Here is a 24196-nt window from a genome sequence, read left to right as displayed (position 1 = left end):
TCTTCAGCTGGCAAATTTTTATTAGCTGTCAACGTGTCAAACTTCCACTTAGCAGCTGCACGACCCGCCAAGTTCCAAAGCCTTGCCAGTGAGTTTAACAGATCAAGGGGCTTCTCAGGTGGAGGGGAGTGGGTGAGTAAGGGCTCAGGGATCAGAGACACTCAATGGGATAGGGCAGCATACACCTAGGAAAGGCATTACATATGTGAAAACAAACAGCGGAGAGAGAAAGAGTGAGAGGCAAGAGGAAGGGAGATGGCAGAGGGACCCTGTTTGTTCTGTGAGACTGTGTTTGTACAGCGCCTAGCGCAATGACTGGGACTCCTAGGTGCTACAGTAATACAAATAATAATAGTAAGCATCTCCAAAGGACATGTTGTAGCGCCACCACAAATTATTGTGCTTGATGCCAGAATGATTGGGTGAAAGTCCACAGCCTCTGTCATGCAGGAGGGCAGACTAGCTGCTCTGGGAGGCAGTGGGACCCAATGGATAAGGCAGTAGATGGGACTCAGGAGATCTTGGGTCGGCTGTGTGACCTGAGTCACTTCACTTCTCGGTACCTCTGTTTTTCCTCCCACCCTTTGTCTGTTTTGCATTGTAAGCTCCTTGGGGCACGGAGTGTGTGTGTGTGTCTGTGTGTCTGTGTACAGCATCTAGCACAATGAGATCCCGATCTTGGCTGGGGCCTCTAGCCATTATTGTAATATTGCTGTAACTACTGTTAATAAACATCCCCTCTGGCCGCAGACTCTGCGAAGAGAGGGGAAAAGGGTTGCGGGACTCTTCCTGTTGTGTGTGTGTTTTCCACAAGAACTTGATTGACTGATGTTTGTGGCTCCTGAGAGCCAGTGAAAGATCCACTCTGATATCCAGAAAATTTTACAAGGGGCGGCAGGCTTAAAAGCGGTGGGAAGAAGCCGAGCCTGCCAGGATGTCGGAATGAAAAAGCCATCAGGAATGTGCCTCGGAGAACAGCTGCTCCTAGAACTCTGGCAGGAGCCTTCCCCACAAGCTGCCTGGGAGCCAGGAGAGGGATTCGGAGATCACAGCTTGAGCCGAGGGAAGGGGGCTATTTATTTATTTATTTGGTGGGCTTTGCTTTCCTCCACCCCATTGTCGCTCTGAGGTCGGAACTCCTCAGAAGGAAGGAACCTGCCACGGGTTCACAGCGCAGCCCTTCCAGCTGCGTGGGTGCCTGGATTAGAAGACTTGGCAGGGGCTGTGGGGAGGAATCTGAGCTCTCTGGCACTCCTCGGGCTTTCCCTCCGCTCCCGCGACTGGCACCACAGTACACTGAATTCGGATATATTTTTCACCATAAAAACGTGCGTAGGGGTCTTTGCCCAAGTAGAATTCTCCCTCCGAGCACCATTCTCTGGGTGGGTTTGGCCCACTGGCACCTTCTTACTTCTCCTTGTTTCTCTGCTAGGGTCTTCCCATGTCCACATCAGCCAAAGTAAATCAGGACAGGAGCATGCAACCCTCCTTGGTATTTTATCTCCAGCACAAGCCTCTGCCATCCATACAGCCTGCTCCCAAGCTGGGTGGAGCAGGGCTTGCTTCAGGAGCCGGTAGGAGAATTTTCAAGAGGTCAGAAGGTCTCGTGATGCAAAGACGACCCCTTCTCTGCTCCTGCTTTCATGAAGATGCCTTCTTGCTGGCTAGTGGCTATCATGGAGACTCAAGGACCGGAAGCCCTGTGCTTCTTGTTCTCAAGAAGAGCACTCAGACCTTGCACAAACTGGGATCCCAGCAGGGTGATTTTGCTGGCCTTGCCCAGAAGGAAATAAAGCAGCATTTAGGTGATGTAGCTGCTGTGTTTCTGCTCTAGACCAGTTACCGTAGACTGGCTTTCACCACCAATATGCTGTAAACCAAGAGGATGAGCAACCCAGTGTAATGCAAAGAGAAGGATAAACTCTTGGAGCAGCACACGGCCTGTTCCAATGCTCACTGCAGGCAAGGGGGGTTTTCCTTGGGTTTCAGTGGGAGTTGGATTGGGCTCATCATGCACAAATGGCATTATTATTGCTAAAATCTCAGGAAGACCTTCTTGACTAAGGTCAAGTCTAGTATCATAGAATCATAGAAGATTAGGGCTGGAAGAGACCTCAGGAGGTCATCTAATCCAACCCCCTGCTCAAAGCAGGACCAACCCCAACTAAATCATCCCAGCCAGGGCTTTGTCAAGCCGGGCCTTAAAAACCTCTAAGGATGGAGATTCCACCACCTCCCTAGGGAACCCATTCCAGTGCTTCACCACCCTCCTAGTGAAATAGTGTTTCCTAATATCCAATCTAGCCCTCCCCCACTGCAACTTGAGACCATTGCTCTTTGTTCTGTCATCTGCCACCGCTGAGAACAGCCGAGCTCCATCCTCTTTGGAACCCCCCTTCAGGTAGTTGAAGGGTGCTATCAAATCCCCCCTCACTCTTCTCTTCTGCAGACCAAGTAAGCCCAGTTCCCTCAGCCTCTCCTCATAAGCCAAGTGCCACAGCTTCCTATCGGTCTAATGTCCTCTACATCTCCTCTGCTGGGGAAATACAGCCTATGTTCACGGGGAGAAGGTTTCACTCTGGCACAGGGTCTCTTTTCTGTCTCAAGGTACAATGGGTCAGATCTTCCCTCCCCAGGAAAATAATAATAATCCCTCACTCTTATATAGAGCTTTTCATCAGTCGATCTCAAAGCGTTTTGCAAAGGAGGCCAGTATCATCAACTCCACTATACAGATGGAGAAACTGAGGCACAGAGCGATCCTGGGTGGCTCAAGGAGAACATGCATTGGGCAGGAAAAGCCAGTGGGAGGCGAACAGATACACAGGAAATGTTGGGAGCTGTAGACTTGCCGGCTCTTCGTCTCTTTTGATGGCAGGGGCAAGACCATGAACTGAGTGGATGTCCAAGAGGTGTGAGGCCTGGTTTTGGGAGGATGCAGCCCTACGGCTGGGCTGGGCTCGGGGTGATTAACACAGGCCGGTTCTTATTCTGAGGGGAATCTCAGACAGAAAAACGCCTGTTTTGCTTCCAAAAGGTCATTTCACTGAAGAGCTATTTCCCTGTCATGAGACAGGGTTGCTTGTTCCCTCCCTCCTGCTTCTGCAATTCAGCGCTGGCCTCACAGAGCCCCCGACGCTGAGCCTGAAACCTAATAGCGCTGCCCACACTGGCTGTTGGTGTCTCCATTTCACTTCTTTAACCCAGCGCAATCCTCGCCCCCCCCCCCCTTCCCTTTCCCCGGGGGACTCTATTATACCCACCGATCTGTTCACACTTCTTATCCCTCTGCATGTTTGCACACACTGCTGACCCAGCCTTTATCTGGAAGACATAAGGGCCTATGTGCGGCGTTCCCACAAGGGCTATTAATTGTGTCGATGTCATAGCTCTCTCCCTTCCTCCTCCTCTCCCCTTCCCTCCCTCCCCCCACCGCAAACTCTCAGGAGATTGGCAAAAAGAAAAAAAAATTCACACGCAGAATTTGCAAACTTTGCAAAATATGATCCAAACCCTTGGGCGGCGAGAGGGGAGGCTGAGGCATGGTAAATGGTAGAAATGACCCCGGCCACTCCTAGGTAAATGGTATACAGCCCCTTCCCCACTCAAGGCACTAAGCATAGATCTGAACACCACATCAGCTTTGGGAAAGTTTGGATCACGATCCCAATCTGGATTGAAATTTTGCAGCTGTAATCTGCCAAACCAAAATCCCAGGTGGGAACATCCTTGGGCTATGGGGAAACTTTGGATCTGGATCCAAACTTTGCATCTCAGGCCCAGGTCACCTGGTCCTACAGAAATGGAACACCCACCGTGTCATCCTCCAACTCTCAGCCCCTCTTCATCATGGATAAATGATAGGGCCCCCTTCTCCTAGGTCAATGGACCTAGAGAATCCCTTGGCTGCTGTGTTATTGGAGGACTCAGACATGTCCTGACTCTTGTCCTTACCTGTACTCGGGCCTCTGTGAGTTTGGTCCTCTGGGCTAGCTCCTCTCGTGTGTAGATATCTGGGTAGTGGGTTCTCTCAAAGGCCTTCTCCAGCTCCTCCAGCTGCTCGGCTGTGAAGGTGGTCCGGCTGCGGCGCTGCTTGCGTTTCAAGGGTAGGTCCGGTTCAGACTCAACATCTGAGCCTTCATCCAGCCTGTTACCTGGCGAGGGAAAGAAAAGAAGGATTGAGGCTTAAATGGCAGAAAAGCCAAAGGAGAAGCAGGTGTAGAAACAAGAATTAAACAGCTACAGGGAGGGAGAGAGAATCCAATACGGTCATAGAGTTTAAGGCCTGAATAGACCACCAGATCATCGAGTCTGACCTCCTGTAGATAATAGCCTACTAACACCTCCCAGCCACCCCCCCCAACCGGAATTAGAGCAATTCTACAGTGATGGTGTCCACCAAGCCAACTTCTACTTCTGGGTAGAGCTGGTCGGGGATATTCTGACAAAGCATTTTTGTCAGAAAAATGCTGATTGGTCGAAACTGAAACTGTTTGTGGGAAAGGATCGGCTTTGATGCATCTCCTGACTCGAAAATTGTTTGGAAAAAAAGAAAAGTTTCCAAATGGTAGAAATGTCCCATTTTGATATTTTTGAACCAAACCATTTCATTTTCCAACTGGGAACTATTTTTCATTTTGAAATGTTAATTTCTATTTTTTCTAAAAAGTTTCAACATAAAAAAGGTCAGAATTGAGAGGAAACACCTAGAAATGATCCAAACATGCCAAGTGACCCAGGTTGATGATTATAATATTTTTCGGATGATCAGTACGTGAACATTTGTGAACCCTTTGTCCTGATTTGGGACATGGAAACAAACGTGAAATCTCAAAAACTCCCATGTGGCATGAAAAGAGTTTCCACTTCTGGCCTGCCCAGAGGGCTGCTGGCTTGATGCTGATAGAAACAGCATCTCTCCTCAGAAGCTGAGAGAAAGTACATCCTCTATAGATGCCCAGAGCTGGGTAGGAGCTTTAAGTGGAGGCAGAGGACCTAGCACCACTAGCTCGGGCTCTAGGACCCTGCAAGGTGGAAGGTCCCAGAGCTCAGGTTGCAGCCTGAATCCAAACAGTCTACATTACAGTTAAACTGCCCCTTAGCCTGGGTCAGCTGGTGGCAGTTTGATGCCCCTTGTGACAGGAGTTTAGAGGTCTTGGTTTAGTTCCTTGCGAACAAGCATCCATTTTCTCCAAAACCAGCCACAGCCAGTGCTCATTGTTGGCCATCTCTGCAGAAAGACCATGAGCTGAGTGAATTCCCCTGTCAACCCTAGAGGTGGTCCCTTCTGGTGGGCATGATGCACCTTTGCTGGGCCCAGTGCATAGGAAGATTTCACGGCTGCTGCCCCGGCTCCACCTGTCCTATGGATAAAGGGAGGGTTTTGTTCTCCAGAATTGGCAATCCAGCATATGTACCGGGACCAAATTCACAAGAGAGACACAGAAACTTTCCCAACTTCCCGTCCTCAACAGTAGCATTTGGCCCCCTGATTTCAGTGAATAGGACACCCCTGGGCCCCACTTTGGGAGAATGATAATGAGTCCATAAAGTAGCATTTTTTACTGGCTAAGAGCATCTTAAGGGAGACGCTAGGAGTTTAAAGAACTCCCACTAGTTTCAAAACAGCTCACAGGGAAAAGTCTCCTGTTAAGTCAGTGACTGCATCTCCTGTCAGCATGGTACAAGGTTAAAGGGAATCACAACTCACAGAGAAGGTCCTTGGCTCTTGGAGGGGGAAAGCAAACAAGTTTCTGTTGTTTGCACATGTTTTGACTACAATCCTGGCTCTCACTCTAACTACTCTGTCTTCATTATTAAGTCTGATATGCCACCTGCTACAGTCTTTTATCTGGGAGGGAGGGAAAGAAAGAAAGAAAGAAAGAAAGAAAGAAAGAAAGAATCATGCTTCAGCATTTGTTTGTGTTGTATTAACCTGGACCTGCTGACAGTGTAAAGTCTTTGCTGTGTATGGGACGTACCATTAAACAACAAAACCAAATAGACTATACCTGGACTAAAAGAGTTTGCCCCAGAGTTAGTGGGCCTGATTCTGGTCTCAAGTGCAAATCCTCAACTGATGTCCACAGAGTTACACCAGTGTAAAAACGAGGCCCAGTGAACCTTATTGGGAGGATTGGGAGAAATGTGCTAGACTGCATCACTTTTTAGCACTCCCTAGCGACCCTGCCGCAGGGTAAGTGGCATCTGCGGTGCAGATACCGATGCGCAAAATGCTTAATCTAGGTCGGTACCCCATGTCTCTGTGTGGGAAGGTGAGAGACAACTCCAGCTCTCGTGGTATATGCCCTAGGTCAGTATGGAGGCAGACTGGAGAACATGATGTGTAAAGCCTTAGATCTCCTCAGCAAAACAAGAAATCTGATCTCTCTGTCTGTTTCTCTTTCTCAGTCTCTCATTAATACAATAGACTGTACTTAAATGCACATTGATTAACTACAGAGGACCTGATTCTGATCGCCCATACCCCAGTATAACTCCACTGACTTCAATGGCATTACTTCCTATTTACACTGATGTAGCTGAGAGCAGAATCAGGACCATAATCTGATTCAGTGCATAGTTCACAGCCCCAATCTGCTCCTATTAGGCCAAACCTTTATCAGCTATGATTAAATGCATGAGTAACATATGCAGGGCCAAATCCATCCTTGGAATAATCCAGATAAAGTCAATGGAGCTGCCCCAGGGATGAATCTGCCCCTTTTTCTCCACTGTGCCCTTTTGTGGTGATCAGGACTTTCCACCAAAACCTCCTTTTTTTGCTTCCAGGACTGGGAATCCCAGCTGTGGCGTTCTCAACAGCTGCTGAACAATGCGGACAGCCTGTGGAGCATGAGGCAAATGTCCCAACGGGGGCCAATTATTTATAACGAGCAGGTCAAACATGCCATTGGATCCAGCGTGCTGCAGGGCAGGATGCTTTCCTCTCTTGGTTCTATGTGAGGAGGACTCAGTGTGTCTGAACTGAGCTGTTAGATGCAGGCGCAATGGGCCACGTCCGTTTGAGTTAACCAGGCATTCCTTGGGCTCTGCTCTTGCTGTAATGGCTGCCTGTTCTCAGAGCTGTGGGAATCACTGTGCCAGGGGCTCCCACTGCTTCTAACCCAACCTCTGTTTCCACCTGTGGGATACCAATAGAATCAGCACCGTAGGACTGGAAGGGACCTCGAGAGACCATCTAGTCCGGTCCCCTGCACTGAGGGAGGACTAAGTATTATCTAGACCATCCCTGGCAGGTGTTTGTCTAACCTGCTCTTAAAAACCTCCAATGATGGAGATTCCACAACCTCCCTAGGCAATTTATTCCGGTACTTAATAGCCCTGACAGTTAGGACGTTTTTCCTAATGTCCAACCTAAACCGCCCGTGCAGCAATTTAAGCCCATTGCTTCTTGTCCTATCCTCAGAAGTTAACAAGAACAATTTTTCTCCCTCCTCCTTGTAACAACCTTTTATGTGCTTGAAAACTGTTATCATGTCCCCCCCTCAGTCTTCTCTTCCCCAGACTAAACAAACCCAATTTTTTCAATCTTCCCTCATAGGTCATGTTTTCTTGATCTTTAATCGTTTTTGTTGCTCTCCTTGACTTTCTCCAATTTGCCCACCTCTTTCCTGAAATGTGGCACCCAGAAACTGGGCACAATACTTCAGTTGAGGCTGTATCAGAACGTAGTAGAGCAGAAGAATTACTTCTCATGTCTTGATTGCAACACTCCTGCTTGTACATCCCAAAATGATGTTTGCTTTTTTTGCAAGTGTTACACTCTTGACTCATAGTTAGCTTGTGATACACAGATCCCTTTCTGCAGTACAGTATATAGTGTCCTCATATTTTCCATATCTCACGTGTTATTCCCAGTAGGCCAAATCGTGGTTCCAATGAAATCAATAACAGTTCTGCTGTTGACCACAGTGAGACCGGCATCAGGCCACTATTTTTAGAAGGCCTTTAGAATCCTGACTGTAGCACAAATCTGGTACATGATCAGCTTCATTGGTTCTTGCATTTTCAGGAAAATCTCTAGATTCTTAAATGGTGCAACATGCACGTCTGGGCCCTGGACAATTCTAGCCAGGTACAGGCACATCTGGGCTCTGGAGAACCAAACTTTGCACAAGCACATCCGGAATCCAATAACATATTATTAATTTCATTCACATAAATATAATTGTATATTTCACAAGAAACTGTCAGTTTCATTAGTTGGCATTCTTGATGGAAATAATTTGCAATAATAAAAGTTGGGACAGAGCTAAGTTTGGGTCTAAAATGAAGGCTGTCCCTGGTAATGAGATGACACTTGAGAGTGTTTTGTCCACAGCATATAAACAGAGAAGTTAGATAAAAAATATAATACACTCCTGCTGGAAGGCTGCATAGGAACACTATTTTTGTTCCTAGACTCCAGAACAATGCATAGTAACCCAAAACAGAGAGAGACAAAGCAGGCTGCTCACTAAGGCAACAAGGCACAGTTCACCCCACTTTGCTTTAAACTGGCTCCTTCCAGACTTACTCTGCTCACATACTTTCCTAAGAGCCTGCAAGCAGGACAAGCAAGCTCCCCCACACCCCGCTCTTAAAGTGATAGCTTGCAATTACAACAGAGTCCTCAATACACCATAGACAGTTGTGAAGGCAAATTAATCAGATTGAACATTATTTCACTCTGCACCAGAATGTGGTGTTGTATAGACAAATACACACACACACACAGCAGCGATGCTCAGACTGTTGCATAAGGAACAGCTACTTAGTGCTGCTCTTTTCATTGTGCAGTAATTATAAGAAGTTTCAGATTTACTGTGTTGTAGGGGTGGGATGGACTTGTTGGCCATTAGAAAACATGCAGGCAACCTAACCACCTGAGAGGACTTCCAGAGTCCCTATTGGCTTTGTGATTACTGTGATCACTGATCCTGACTTAAGAATTGCACAGATCCAGTTATTTCTGTTCCCCTGCCTCCCTCACCCCTTAAACTTGACCCCTTTTTTTGTCTCATCCACATGGTACTTCTTGTTTTTCAGACTGTAAGTGCTTCGGACCAAGGATTGTAATCTACTATATTATTGTACAGTGCCTAGTGCAATGAAAGCCCTGATCTGGACATATCACAATATAAATGTGACCTTAATAATAAATAATAATATTTTCACCCAGTTCACCTGTCTACCTGGGAGTGGTGCTAGAATATCTATAGACAATGGAGCTGGCGCACCTGGCTACCTGGTGGTCGTGCTAGACTATCTATGAACAAAACATCCAGCATCCAGGTGTTTTATATACCTGGAGGTAGTGTTACAATATCTATGGACAATGCATCCCACTCTTCTGGCTATCTGGTGTTACTGCCAGAATACCTGCCACTAATTCATACAGCCCTGCTGCAACTGAAAATATTATCCCCATTGGTGGAGGAGAAGAAGAAGTAGAACGAGAGAGCCTCCCAAAACTCAGATAAGTTTCATTTCTGCCCCCCACCCCGTTTGCCTCCCCTAATGGGAAGGAGCCAAACTTCTTTAAACATCTGCGAATTGTCAGGTCAAAAATCCCGTACAAGAAGCCTGGCAGGGAATAGCCAGTAGTCATGACCCCCAACTGATCATACCCTTGGGACTTGCTGGCCATCTACCTGGCTGCAGTGCCAGATGGGAGAGCGCCAAAGCCATCGTTATAAAGTGTCTGCAGTGATACACTGACCTTCCATAGCACTCCCTGTCTGATCGTTTTCCAGAATGCTTTAGATGACAAACGGGGCATGGAGAGTGGAAGGGACTTGCCTGTGGTCACGCAGCAGAGCTGGGAATACAACTCAAAACTCCTGATGCCACGTCCTGTACTTTTACTGCAAGACCATACGGAACAGGCCAGGGAGCAAGACAAATCCCAGGGCATGTCTGAAACCAGCTGGTCTCAGCAGGATGCAGCTGCCACTGTCAGGCACAGATTTATTAAATAATGCGGGCAGCCTTCTGGCTAAGATCGAGTGTAGTATCAGCTGATTAGCCAATGCATCCTCTACTATCAAGGGGATGATCTCCCGTAACTACATAAAGATAGACTCAATGCTCTAACAAGTCTTTTCCTAGTCAGGGGGCTCCTGGGACAGGGGGGAACCTCGTGGCTATTATTCTCAGCAAAGTTCACGAACAAAAAGGTTAAGAAAGCCGCAGGAATAACCACCCCCTGCGTATAACACAAAAATAATGGCCTCCTCCCAAACCCCCAGGAGCCTTCATCCAAAACTTGAGCCAACTCTTTTCCCCAGTTTGAAAGTGTTTAGATGCCTTTCCCGCCTCCCCTGTTTATTACTGTTCTTCTCTGGATGCCTCTGAACAACTGGGCTCCAGCCAGGATAGGCAGCAGAAGCAGCAAAATAGTGCGAGACAGGCTGTTCTGGAGGTATTTCGATCCTGGCTGGAAAAAGAAACCGTGCAAAATACCCAGCCTGATTATCACGGAAATGTAGGGCTAGAAGGGACCTCCAGAGGTCATCTAAGCCATCTCCCTGGGCTAAGGCAGGACCCAAGCATACTAGACCCTCCCTGACAGGGATTTGTCCAACCTGTTCTTAAAAAACTCCAAGGATGTGGAACCTGAGATACTGGATAGTTTTGAGAAGCATCGTTTGATTCGGGCCCCAGATTTTGCATCGGTGTTACTATGCCATTTACAGCTGTGGGTTTTTTTTAAACCATAATATTTATACTAGCACAATTCCTAGTGTAGATACAGTTACACTGTGATAAAGATGTCTTATATTGGTCTAATTTACCCCCTTCCCTTATAGGAATAAGCCATAGGGTATAAGCACTGTTAGACAGGTCTAATTGCACCCACACTAGGGCTTTTATATTGCTTTAACACTACCAGTCTAGTTAAAGGGGTACACTACAAGAAGGATGTGGAGAAATTGGAGAGAGTCCAGCGAAGGGCAACAAAAATGATTAGGGGACTGGAACACATGACTTATGAGGAGAGGCTGAGGGAACTGGGATTGTTTAGTCTACGGAAGAGAAGAATGAGGGGGGATTTGATAGCTGCTTTTAACTACCTGAAAGGTGGATCCAAACAGGATGGATCTAGACTATTCTCAGTGATAGCAGATGACAGGACAAGGAGTAATGGTCTCAAGTTGCAGTGGGGGAGGTTTAGGTTGGATATTAGGAAAAACTTTTTCACTAGGAGGGTGGTGAAACACTGGAATGCGTTACCTAGGGAGGTGGTGGAATCCCCTTCCTTAGAAGTTTTTAAGGTCAGGCTTGACAAAGCCCTGGCTGGGATGATTTAGTTGGGATTGGTCCTACTCTGGGCAGGGGGTTGGACTAGATGGCCTCCAGAGGTCCCTTCCAACTCTGTTATTCTATGATTCTAACTTTTGCATGTAGACAAGGCCTCCGAAATATAAAGTCCATGAGCCTGATCCTTCGCCCCCTACACCGTGTGTCATCACGTGCACCTGAGGAAAGGTGTGTGAAGTGGGTGCATAATGTCACCACTGGTGTGAGAGGGTGGCGAATCCCACTTCGACTGTAAACTTTGTGGGGTGGGGGCATCTCTTTGTGATACGTCTGTACAGCGCTGAGCGCAATGGGGCTAGGGCTTCTAGGGGCGATTGCAATGCAAACAACAGTAACAGTCATTGCAATTGGGGGGAGCATTTTACGCCCCCTCTGCGCAAGTGTAATTGACCACCCTAAACGCAAGGCAGTGGAAAAACCAGGCAGCACCTTTCATATGGGTCACCCATCACCCCTTGTAATGAGGGACAGGGAAAGATTAGCTCGCTCACCTTCAATCCCTCAAGGATGTCTGGGGATTGCCTGTGAAAAGGAAAGAAGAAGAAGAGAAGAAGGGAGAAAAAAACATGGGGAAAATGGCACAGAGAGGGGAGATGAAAAATCAGACCCTCTACAGTATATTCTAGATACAGGACACACACTGGTTCCAGCCTAGTTTTTGAGGGGTGAGTCTATCTCCAACACACAGCGCAGCTGCCCTGTAGCTAGAAAAACATTTTTCTTGTCTTTAATTGAATCACCCTTGGAAACAAGCAACAAATGTGGGTTTACAGCACAGGAGAAAGTTTGCCAACTTGAAAATTGGCAAGGTTTGCAACACTTCTTAAGTTTCCCCCATTATTTAGATTCTTAGCTCTTTGGGGGAAGGTCTGGCTGGCTCGGACTATGTTCGTGTACAGCGCCTAACACAACGGGACTCAGCTCTCAGTTGGAGCTGGTGAGCACGACTGTAATACAAAATAATTGATAAAGATAGTAATGGTCCGGAACCTCAGCTGGTGTCAATCAGTGTCACTCCATTGACGTCAATGGGCCAGATTCTCAGTTCAGACCCATTGAAATCAATGGAGCTATGCCGATTTGCAGAAGCAAAGAATCTGGCTCAGTAAACCCTAGCCTAGCGGCGAGCAGAGATGAGCCCAAGCTGCAAAACTTGAACTAGCTCCAAACAGTTCCAAAGCTGGGGGGCATTCAGCTCTGGGCTCATGGTCCAGCCCTTCGCTGTAGCATCAACTTTCACCTTGAACAAAATCCCAGGAACAACCTGACACCATCACATCCTCCCACCGCCAAGAGGATGAAGAAAAGGTGAGGAGAGGCTAACTGGAGATTTGCATGATCCGCTTCAAGCCCATGTCTGAACTGAGGATGCGTGGGATGAAACAAGATGGCTCCTCCCGGATGAAGGGTATGTGGTCAAAGCAACACACGCAGGTGTGTTGGTGCTGCAGGGAGGGGGTCTGAAAGACAGGAGAGAGCTGGAGGGGAGGAGGAGCTGGTTTTACAATCCAGTCTAGCATGAGAAAATGTGTAAATTAGGGCCAGCAAACGTGCATTTCTGGGTAACGACACCAGCTGAGGTGGGGTGTGTAATTAGGAGGAGCTGAGCAGAGGGAGTTTGCAGGAGTTTGAAAGGGAGGGGAGTGGAATGGGGATGTGGGGGTGGGGGAGGAAGAAGAAAAACCCTCAATAATTAAGGGGCATACTTCTCCTCTCTCTCCCCAGCCCCTTCCCCCGCCCTTTCCCTCCATTACTTCTGGGAGCCTCTTAGCCTTGGAGTTAAATTAATCAACAGGATTAGGTGGAATTGGCCACGGCGAGCCCCTCCAGGCTCAGACTGAGCCCTCGATGCTCTACAAGGGCCCGTTGCCTCGTTTTGAAGCACCTCGGTGCTTTCTGGAACGATTCGCAGACAGGATTGGACATGAAGACGCATTCATTATAGCGGAGATCGGATTTGGGCGGGGAGGGGGGCAAAAAGGGGGCTGTGTGTTTTCTCCTTCGATATTTCTCATCTCTCTCTGTCACCCTCTCTCTTTTAACTCCATTTCCTCTCTCTCGCTCCCACCTCCCCATCCTAAAAAGTGACTGAGAAGAAGAGAGAGGGGAACGGTTTTGTGAGTGGCCGGGAACCTGCCGGAGCCAGTCAGGGTGCTGTCAGCACATGGTAAGTCACGGCCTGAAAGGGGCTGCATCCCAAATCACTCCGAAGTCAGGGGGGCAGCTGGGGCATCCCAAGAAGACTGCACCAAAGGGGCTGGGGTGCCTACTCACTGGGAAGCTGGGTAAGGCGTCGGGAAGCCTCGAATCAACAGCACAGCACAGGGTGGCGTTAACCCACTCTGAAGACTTTGGCTGTCCAAACCCTCTGACCCACAAAGCCCCTCAGGAGGCCGCGTGGATCCGTAGCTGGGCAGGGTGCGAACAGAGCTCTGCCACCCACCCTGAAACTCTGCTCTGAACCTTAGGAATTTGGGCCACAGGCTCTTCCCACCCTCACGGGGCAATTAATTGCTCACGGGGCAATTAAAGAGCATTATTCTGGGGCCTCTCGAGGCCTTGTGGGTGACACGGGGACCAGCCCCCACTATGAGGGGACGCTGTTTCCTCACATCACGGCAGCGGGTGACGTGGTGTCACGTCATCACAATGCAGCCAAGAGGCACTCCAGGGAAGAGCTCGCTGGATGGAAATCTTTGCCACCGCTGGAGCATTGGGCTGGGTACACGTTCTGATCAGGACCCCATGACACATGCGCTGGGCCAGACTCTGAACCTCTTCCTCATGCTGAGCGGCACCTTACACAGTGAGTAGCCCTGCTGAAATCAGTGGGGCTACACGTGGGGTAAGGGCCTACGCTGTGTGAGCAAGGGCATCACAATCCGGCTCGGCGCTAGGAAGACTAAACATGTATAGATGGAGGCTGTATTCCTCCTCTCCATTTGAGCCCTCCTGAATTGGCTTTTCGAAGCTCTGATAGAGTACAGCCTGGATCTTTCACTCTGGTGCCATCTTGCTTTCTCCTCCCCCTACCTCTGGAAACAGACGGTTGATGGCACTCAGATACTATGGAATGGGTGGCAGTATAAAACCCTAACGTACGGCCGTGCAGAGATGTCACACACTGATTTGCATTGACATCAGAAGATTGGCTTGCTTTGCCAGGCAGGCTAGTTATTTTTGTGCAGGAAAAAGAGGCTGTCAGGGATAAGAATAGCCCACGGTGCTGGCCATATCTGCTTCGTTTACTGACCCAGACAAGTAACCAATGCTGTGGCAGGAGAGCAAGAGGATTTCTGTTCTGCCTGCTGCATCAGTAGCAGAGTTGCAGGCTAGAATGCGGAATCAATATTGATAGGGTTGGAGGAGGAAGCAGAAAAACCAGGGCTTGGGTGCCAGGTGCCAAGAGGGGACAGCGGTGCTGGGGTGTGGATCATAAAATCCCTGTTTGGATTCACCAACTGACCTCAACTGGAGAGGGGAGCAATTCGGGAGGGTAAATAAGCCACAGAAAGATGCTTTTTTTTTTTTTTTTTTAATTTGCAGAGAGTACTCATTTTCTGACCACAATTGATGGTTCTCTCTGAGCCAGAGCGGAGCAGCCCTGGGAATAGAGTATCTGCCTCTCTGGAGCAGGCACAGGCAGAAAGCAAACAAAATCCATCAAAATGCAAACAAGACCCTCTAAAAAGTGAGCTGAGGAGAGAGACGGCGGTGGCGGTATTGCAGGCACAAAAGAATGATATTTCCATGAGATTTTTTTTTTTGAACGGGAAAACAAAAATGCCCCTCCCCCCGTCTCTCTTCTTTGAGACCGATGAAGTGCTGAGCCCTAAATGTGGGATTTCTGCAGAATAACCCTTCCTCACTCTCCCTTCCCAACCTAGTTAGCTGCAGGTGTGTTCAAAAGCGAGCCAGAGAGATATTCCAACTCCAGATGCACCCTCCCTCCGTGCCCCATCCACAAAGAAACAATAACCGGTGCCTACAATATAGCTTGGATTCTTCATTCTCCCCAACCTGTAAACTCCTCTGTCTCCCCATTCCTCCCCCCCCGCACAGCTATATTACAGTTTAACATAGTTTAGGGGCTGTGGTGTGAAGCGATAGCAGAAAACTGAATCACATAATAGTTGATATGCGTTTTAATCAAGTAATTCGGTCCAAGCCGAGTGATGGTGCGTAGTGGTGGGGTGCCCTTGAATACCAAACAGACTGGGTAGCTGGGCTAGGAAAATGAAAAAGTCATTTACAGCTCAGCTGGGGACCGCAGTGTTCAGCACAGCATTAGTATGGGGCTTTAGGAGATGAGGGGTTTGGTTTTTTTTATTATTCAGGCATTGAACTGGTCAGCTGTAACCAAACCACAGATGGAGGTAATGTCCATTATGGACTTTACAACTTGGCAATAACACTAAACAATGAGGCCGATGCTCCAGAAGGACGGGGGCAGGGGAGGGAGGCATTTCCCTTGCCTCCTCTGAAGGTGCAAGATTGTATTGGGGTGCGTGAGAGGGGAGAAAGCTAGTGAGAAGAGAGAGCTGGAGATTAACTAGCCTGAAAAAGAAGCGAATGGAAAATCAAATGTCATTCCGAGCTCCCTTCTTAATGTGTGGGTCAGCAGGTTCGATCAGGCAGCAAACCGAAATGCAGCAAGAGCCGTGCAATATACAGAGATTTTGGTGTGCAGCAGGTGATGAGTTTCTTTTCCAATTTTGGGTCCCCTGGATTCACACTGCAGTTTAAAATTGAAATGGTGAATCTGAAGGTTCAAAGTGAGACTTGGACTGGCCTGCCAGGCTGTGCCTGGTTCTGGTTAAAAACATGGCAAAACCGCTGCAGTTCCACCAGAACTCAGGCCCCACTTTGCAAACAGAAGCTGGGAATGGGCGACAGCGGATGGGTCACTTGATGATTTCCTGTTCTGTTCATTCCCTCTGGGGCACCTGGCCTTGGCCACTGTCGGAAGACAGGACACTGGGCTAGAGGGACCTTTGGTCTGACCCAGTCTGGCCATTCCTATGTTGTGGGCTCATAACAAAGGTCAAACTGGGGTGTATTTCATCAGGTGCTTTGGCATGAAATGTTCACACAACTGTTGCTGAACGAGAGGAAGGAGGGTACCGTGGCTAAGGCACTAGCTTGGGACTTAGGAGATGGCAGCGCTATTCCCTGCTCTGCCACAGACATCTGTGGGACCTTGGGCAAGTCACTTAGTCACGCTGTGCCCCAGTTCCCCAGCAGTAATAAGAGGAAATCCAGCCCTCTGAGGAGTGATGATAAATACATTAAAAAGATTGTATGGCACGGGGGTGGTGGTGGTGATATAAGCACCTAAGATAGATACAAGCAGCACCGTTTCAGTCACATTTTCAGCCTAAACTAATCAGCAGCCCAAAGCTGCTGCACCTCTGTGTTTTATGGTACTCAGCTCCTTTATGTTGAGACCCAAAAGGCAATGGGAGCCTCTCTCCAGCCCATGGTTCAGCCCGGGGAAGAGTGGCACAGAGTGTCGTGCATGCTGGATTCCACTCCAAGTGGAAGCGGGTGGCTGAAGTTGCAGATACGTGTTGGTTCTGTCACAGGTGCTGTCCAGGGTAGGATTTTCCCAACAGAACACCGCATGACTTGGGAATGACAGGTCAATATTCAACAGCCTGACGTGCAAGGAGAGAACACTGCTGAGGCAACTGCACAATGTCACAACACCCGCAGTGCATTCAGGCGTCCCACACTGTCTTGCACCATGGGACTCATGAACTGTGGAGCAACAGACCCATCAGGAGCGGAGCAGTGCATGAATTTTGGAATGGAGAGCACGAAGCCTGACCATCAACAACACCACCCAATATTCCAGCTTGGAGAGATGTTCATTTTGCAAGAACTAGGGAGATCCACCATCACAAAGAGTTTTCACTGCTCCTAGTACTGGAGTTGAGTGAAGACTTGGGCAAGGACTTTACTTTGGAGTCCTGCCCATCCATCTCTCTCTCTCTATCACCACACAGTCTTCTCTATCTAGCCATCCATCTAGCTTGGTTCAATTTTCTTAGAAATATACATAAAGCCCATTACATGAGCTATGTTTGGGCTAGATCTCCAAACCACTTGCACATTCATATGTTACAGAACTGACAGTGCTTTGTTCAGAGATCTTTACCAGTTAAATGTTTGCTACTCCAAGAAGGGTCTCAGGGATGCCAGGCAATGCAGAAGGGGGCTGCTTAACACTTCACCTGGACAATGCCATGCACAGACCAAGCCCCCTCCTATGCTGACATAAATCGGTGCAGCTCGTGGCATGTCCATGGAGCTTCACCCATGGGGATCTAGTCCTAGAGTCTCCATCTACTTCTCTGAATGTGAAAGAAATAAAAGCCATCAGGACCCCCATTTAGTCCCACTGGAAGTCCGTGCTTGGTATGGCAGCTTCCCGCTGCCGTGCCCCACGGAAGGACCCCCTGTCATGAAAACAGATTCTGTTACGTCTGAGCTGTGAACAGAACCAGAGCATCCAGAACATTTGGGGAGAGATGGTGGGGGAGGGGGGAGACGAGAGAGAGAGACTATGCCTGCGACAGCCTTTGTCAATTCCCTGCACTAGCCTGAGCATAAACAGATGGAATATCCATCAACTCCAGTCTCTTTTCTTTTCTTTCAACTTTTTCTAGTTCTCGCCTCCCTCCCCTCCTCCCCCGCTTTCTTCTGGCTTTTGTTTGGCCTTTTAAAGCACCCCGAGGTAAAGGGGCCCTTCCCGACTCCTCAGCACATCTGTGAAGTCCATAAAAGGCCCTTTTCGCTTCAATATTCATAGCTGCGTGCTTGTGGCAGGCACAGGAACCAGCTGAGGGCTGCATGAGAGGGACCGTGGGGACTCGCCTGCTCCTCTCCTTGCTGCCTCTCTTGCTGCAGCATTTCGCTTCAATGGGGCTCCCAAAATTGGGCAGCAAAGGTGGTTTGCAGGAGGAGGATGAAGGTCAGGGGGAGGATGGAGGTCAGGGAGCGGGAGGGGCTTAATTATTTAACCTGGGGGGTTCCTCTCATGCTCTCATCCTTGGCCTGCTCCACCTCGCTAGTTCCCTTTAATCATTTTTCATACACGGAGGACAAGCTCCTGGGCCAGATCCTCAGCTGGTGTAAATTATGGCAGCTCCATTGCAATCAATTGAGCTGTGCCAGTTTACACCAGCTGAGGGTCTGGTCCTCTGATGCTATCCCGAAGGATGGCAAAAGAGAATTGGGCTCGGAGGACCAGCGTGCTTAGCCCTCCAGCAACAAGGGAAGGGGATGTGGGTAGGACACAGAGGGGAGGGCATTGCAATGACCTGGACTTTGGTTTTGAAGATGTGGCCAGACTCAGGAAAAGCCATTTGACCAGCGAGGCAGAACACATGGTCCTCAGCACCAGTGGGAAATTCCAGCCTTACTGGGGTCGGGGAGAGACGTTGTTGCAGCGGGCGATGGCTGGAAGGGTAATGTATTGGCACAGGTAATTTATTTTGTTCTACACTGTGTGTTTTGGTTTGATAGTGATCTGCGTGTGCAGATGTCATCGCCGGTGTGCACACAGCCACTAAGTCCTCACAACCTAGGCAGTAACCTCGTTCAACTGATCTCAGAAGCTCACCCTTGCGATACCATCATTCTGAGCCTGTACTGGTCCGGGTCCATTCCCCTGCATAAGTTAGAATAACCTGAAGGGTGCTCTAAGTTAGGCCATTGCTCCAAGGGGCTGAAATGTCAACTGGAGATTGGAGGCAGCTGTAGGGACACCTCAGCCTTGCCCAAAGTGCTCTGTCTATACCTTCTGTACTCTGTTCACACCCCTTCCACCAGCAGCAGGGGTGGGTTGCGTAGGAATCTCTATGACCCAGATTCTCACAGGAATATTTAGGTTCCTCGATTCCATGAGCCTAAATATTTTTGAGGATCTGGGCCTATATCACTAGGGGATCCCACTACATGGGAACGATTCTCCTGCAGCCCTATGTCCCCATTCCAAAGACAGTACAGTGCCAAGTGGCCACATCAGACCCCACATTGTGGCCCAGTGGCCTCGGTCTAACTACAGCTGCAGCATTAGTCATTATACTGGGCCAGATCCTGGCCCCTCTCAAATCAATGCGTGTTTTGCAATTGAGATGACTGGGACTAGAGCTGGCTGAAAAACAAGATGCATCTTGCAAAAATCATCGTATGAAAAACCTGTTGCAGATTTGCCTTGAACGATGCTAAAATTCATATTTTTGGCCAGCTCTAAATAGGCCCAATGTTTGTGTTATTAATTATTGTTATTTGTACCGGGGTTGTGCCTAGGAAGCCCAGTCGTGGACCAGGACCTCATTGTGCTAGGCACTGTACAGTGTGTTTAATCCCAGTAGCGCTGGGGACAGAAGATGACGTTGCAAATGCACCGTCCCACTGAAGATGCTGGAGTTACACAAGGGACCAGATTGGCCCTATGAATATACTACAGCATGTCTCTGGCAAGGGATTGGCCAGCACATATACACATTTCAGAACGGCTGCTGACAGCTCTGCTCTGGGGTCAGGGTCCTCGAGCATGATTTTTTCTGTTGCTGCTGCCTCCATCGGGGATCAGTGCAGATTATGGTTTGCTCATGATTTGAGTGCTGGAAAGAGTTAGGTGATTTTCTTTTAGGGGTTTCAGAGGATTTCAACATTAAGAAAAGATGAAATCATTATCCAAAATCTTTACTCCTTCACCGCTCATGATAATTCAAGAGCAATTATTAGGGCTCATTGTGAGGTGTTTTAGGTGCTAATACTGGGAGCTATAGGGACACAGGGCACCCTCTTAATTCCCTGCGTGGGCAATCTGCATCACCAGTCTGTGCATACAGGCGGGCCACTACTCTCCTTTCCACACAGGCAGGCAGGGAGGGGGAGTGGACGGAGCCTTTGCTCCACTTCCCCAAAGCACCTGCCAGCACAGGTGAGCTGATGCAGTGGGAGAAGTAAATGGGTAGCGGGATGGTTCAGCTTTCTTCCCCTGGAGCAAGAGGGAGCAGGGACTGAACTGAGACACTGAGTCACAATTCAAGCCCTGGCTTGCTCCTGGAGCAGTGCCCCTTACGTTGGGCTCATGGTGGTATCTCTCCCTCCCCCAGCCCTTAGAGAGATGCAGTTATCACTGAGCAGTATGTAAAATAATTAAGGACAGAGAATTGTTCCTTATAACCCTCTTATACTTTTATCCTTCATTTCTACAGGTGGGCCAATTTACTGTTCTGTATAGGGCACCACTCCCATGCAGGGGTCTTTGTGCTGAGCTAGCTGATGGGTATTAGGTTCCCTGTGCCTGATCTTGGATAGAAAGAGCCGGGCACAGCTCAGGGCTGAATACAGCTGCGTTGAAATCAATGGGAAGACTCTCAGCGGATTGGGCCCGTACTAGGCAGCGAAGCAGATAGCAGAAATCTGCCTCCATCTGCGGAGGGAAGATTCGCAGAGCTCAGCATTCCACGGTCTCAGAGCCCGGGGCCCAACAGTACCACCGACCCAGGTGACATCCACCAGTGGCAGAAAACCAAAAGGTACAAGGCTGTTTCCCCCCCCCCCCCAGTGGAGCAGTTGCTGCTCTGGCTGACCCAGAACACACAGTGCAGTCTCTGGTAGGTGACCAAAAACCAGGGATAGTTGCTTTTATTGAATACTACTCCACGGCAGGACACACACCTGCCGAATAGAGGGGAGAAGGAAGAAAGTCTGAGGGCTCAAGCAGCGTGTGAACGATTTATCCTATAGGAGAAAATCATGCCATCACATTGTGATGTTGCATTGTAACTACACAATGCTGTATTGTGACACGCGTTTATCCTCACTTTACCCTGAACGTTGGTACGTTAGAAAGATAGATCTGAATAATGTGGCTTAGCTTTTTCTCTAACAGCGATGCAATATCACCATCACTTTTCAAAAATATTTATCCCGTGCCATCAATTTACCCACTGCACTTTACCGACTACAGAAAAGCTGCAGGCTTAGCCTTGGAAAGCTAAAACATAGTACACACAAGACATCAGGCTGGCCCCAAAACACACAGGGCAAAGCTCACGCACGCAAAAATCCCTCATTTGTGTGTTGCTATCGCCACGGCATGCACACATGTTCATCTGAACATACAAATACATACATGTTTGTGTTGCAAAAAAGTGGAGGTGTTGCACACACACACAAAATTGGGCAAGGGCATTTCCAGAGGCCTACTTGAAAAAGCAGCTCTGGAATTTCATGGATCTGGGGAAATCTTTGCCCCACTAGAAGTTCCCTGCTGCCAACACAGGAGGAAATGTATCGTGAGATAATCTCCAGAGACCCCGCCTGCTTCTCAGGATTGTGCTCCTGCCGCTGGCCCACGGTGTGACCTAGAAGAAGTCACTTTGGTTGAGCTTTTCAACCTTAGGTGCTTAGAGTTAGGCACCTGAATATGAGTGATCTGGTTTTCAGAAGCGGGATTGCCCACAAAGCACGCTGCCCTCCGTGGGAGCGGCAGTTGCTCAGTGCCTTTGAAAAGCAAGTTGCTCCTATTTAGGGGCCTAAATATGGATCTAGGGGCCTAACTGCAGGCATCCCGGTTTGAAAAGGTTGGACTACAGTTACCTCTCTGTGCCTCAGTCTCCCCACGTATAAAAGAGGGATAATAACGTGCCCCACCCGGCCTCACAGGGGCTGTTCGGGTGCTTTACTGAACAACATTTGCAAAAGCACTTGGGCATATATTTAGACTGCAGGCAGCTGGAAACCTCAACCAAGATCTGGACCTTTATTGTGCTGGGCAGTTCTACATACGCAGTCCCTGTCCCAGAGAGCCCAGACAGGCAAACAGCGGGCAGGGAAGAAGAGGCCCCGCTAAGGGAAGTGACTTGCCCAAAGGTCCACAGCAGGGAATAGACCTCACACCTCCTAACCCTCAGTCCAGTACCTGCCCATTAAACCACGCTGCCTCTCGCCTTGGGGATGGGGAGTGTGTGTGTAACACACATTCTGACTTCACAGGGCTCCATAAACAATAACGATAACAATGCAGAGGAAAGGGGAGATTTAAGTGCAAAGCACCATCGCCGACCCTCCTCACCATTCACGCAGTCCAAGATAATATCAGAGGAAGCAGTTTAGAGGGGGCTTGTTTTGCCTCAGTTGTGATGAGTCCTTATGTCCTGTCTCACATGGATATATCAGGGAAAATCCCCCCCGCCTCCCCTTCCTTCCTAATCATCCCAGCCAGGTGCTGGCAAGGCCCCTTCATTGGAGAAGCCCATTCATTCCCATCCGCAGCTTGTGAAGCCTTGCCAATGCACCTCAGCCCTACTCCAGCCCCAATCCCCACACCCTAACCTGACAACGCACCTTAGTCCTGACTTGAGGCACCTCTGCTATTCCAGTCTTGAAACACTCCCTCCCCAGATCTGCCGATGGCCCCATCCCAAACTGCCTATACCCTTGCTATCTCACACGACGCAGTCCAACAGACAGTCCAATGCTCCTCACTCTTGCTCTTCCAGTCCTGGGCCCAATATAGTTCTGTTGAGTTACCTCAGACTTGACTTACAGCATCCCCTGCTATTCCAGTCTTTGGCTCTCCAAAAACTCTCCCAGTGCACCTCCATCCTGACCTGCAACGAGCCCCTTCTGGGTCAGTCCTGAGCCCTCTCTACAGCTCTGCCAATGCCCATCACTCCTGTCCTGCAGCACCCTGCTATTCCAGCCCTGGGCCTCGCTGGACGGATAGATCAGACCTTTCAGCCTAAAGCTTTTGCAGCAAAGATGTGCCAATTTAACCCTCATAAACCTTTTCCACTCCTGAAGAACCAGCCAGCAAAAACGAGATGCTGGAGACCAATTAACCACATGTGAAAAACGGGTTCCTCCTGCTGCCTGCAGGCCTTGGTTCATTTATCAGGGCGTCAGGCTGCCTGTCAGAAGCCAGACGGGGTGAGCAGAGTGGAGCGTGGGGATTTTCTATGTTCACCTAGTTTGTCCTTTCTGTGTCCCGGGCTGCTGGACAGCAAAGCAATGCAGCACAGGTTGTGACCATGGAGGACACACTTACTTCTGTCTGTTTTTCTTTCTCTACCTTCCATCTCCTTTGTCCATCTGCATCTATGGCTCTTTCTCTGCATCTTTTATCTCCCTGCTCCCTCCACTTTCTCTTTCCCTTCCTCTCTCCTTTTCCCTCTCCTCCCTTTCTCTCTCCCTCACTCTCTCTGCGGTATGGTTCGCCCCCTCCTCTTTCTGCCTCTCCTCCCTCTATCTATCCTCCTCCCCCACCCCCCGCACTTCGTGCTTTACATTAATTTTAGTCCTTTGGAAAAAGCAACAGCAATGGGAGCGTAGGGAACTCCAGGAGAAAAAAGGGGCCACTAGCCAGACACCAGGCAGAGGGTGCCCTCAGGAATCCCTCATCACGTTGGCCAACGGCACCTCCGCTGCCATTAAAACCGCCTTGAGAAGCCGGACTGTGACATTCGCCTGCAGTTGAACCCCTCTGCCTGTCTCTGCCGCTCTCCTCTCAGCCGAGCTGGGAGAAGAAAGAGAAGAAAGAAAAATAACAGGAGGAGAGAATGAAAGTGACAGAAAGAAGGATTGAATGAAGGAGCGAAAAGAAAGCAAGATATCCCTGCGCTGCTGGGCCCTTTATCAGCCCTGTCATCTGGTGCAGAGCCCCGATTGCATTGTCTCACCTTGGACAAAACGAAAAGGCGTTTTTGTGCAGATTCCTTTAGAGCTGCCAGAGCTGGCACCTTAGGGGGCCGTTAGAGCCTGAATGTGCTGCTGACAGCCCTGTGCAGCCCGATGTGATATCAATAAACTCCGGCATGTCAACTCTTCAGCGCAGCTCATGTGGAAG

At 49.0% G+C, this 24196-nt stretch overlaps 1 protein-coding gene across 6 annotated transcripts in view; it reads right to left on the bottom strand.

Moving 5' to 3' along the window:
• The window catches only part of PAX7 (paired box 7), a 154317-nt gene that overhangs the window by 81493 nt on the left and 48628 nt on the right, over positions 1-24196 (bottom strand). For all 6 annotated transcript variants that reach the window (XM_074933900.1, XM_074933899.1, XM_074933902.1 and 3 more), the window contains one exon: positions 3955-4154. In XM_074933900.1, coding sequence (XP_074790001.1) covers positions 3955-4154 — 200 coding nt within the window. The remainder of the gene's footprint in view (positions 1-3954; positions 4155-24196) is intronic.

This window comes from Natator depressus, chromosome 18 (genome assembly GCF_965152275.1).
Source record: "Natator depressus isolate rNatDep1 chromosome 18, rNatDep2.hap1, whole genome shotgun sequence".
Taxonomy (NCBI): Eukaryota; Metazoa; Chordata; order Testudines; family Cheloniidae; genus Natator; species Natator depressus.
This window is presented reverse-complemented; position numbering and strand designations above follow the sequence as displayed.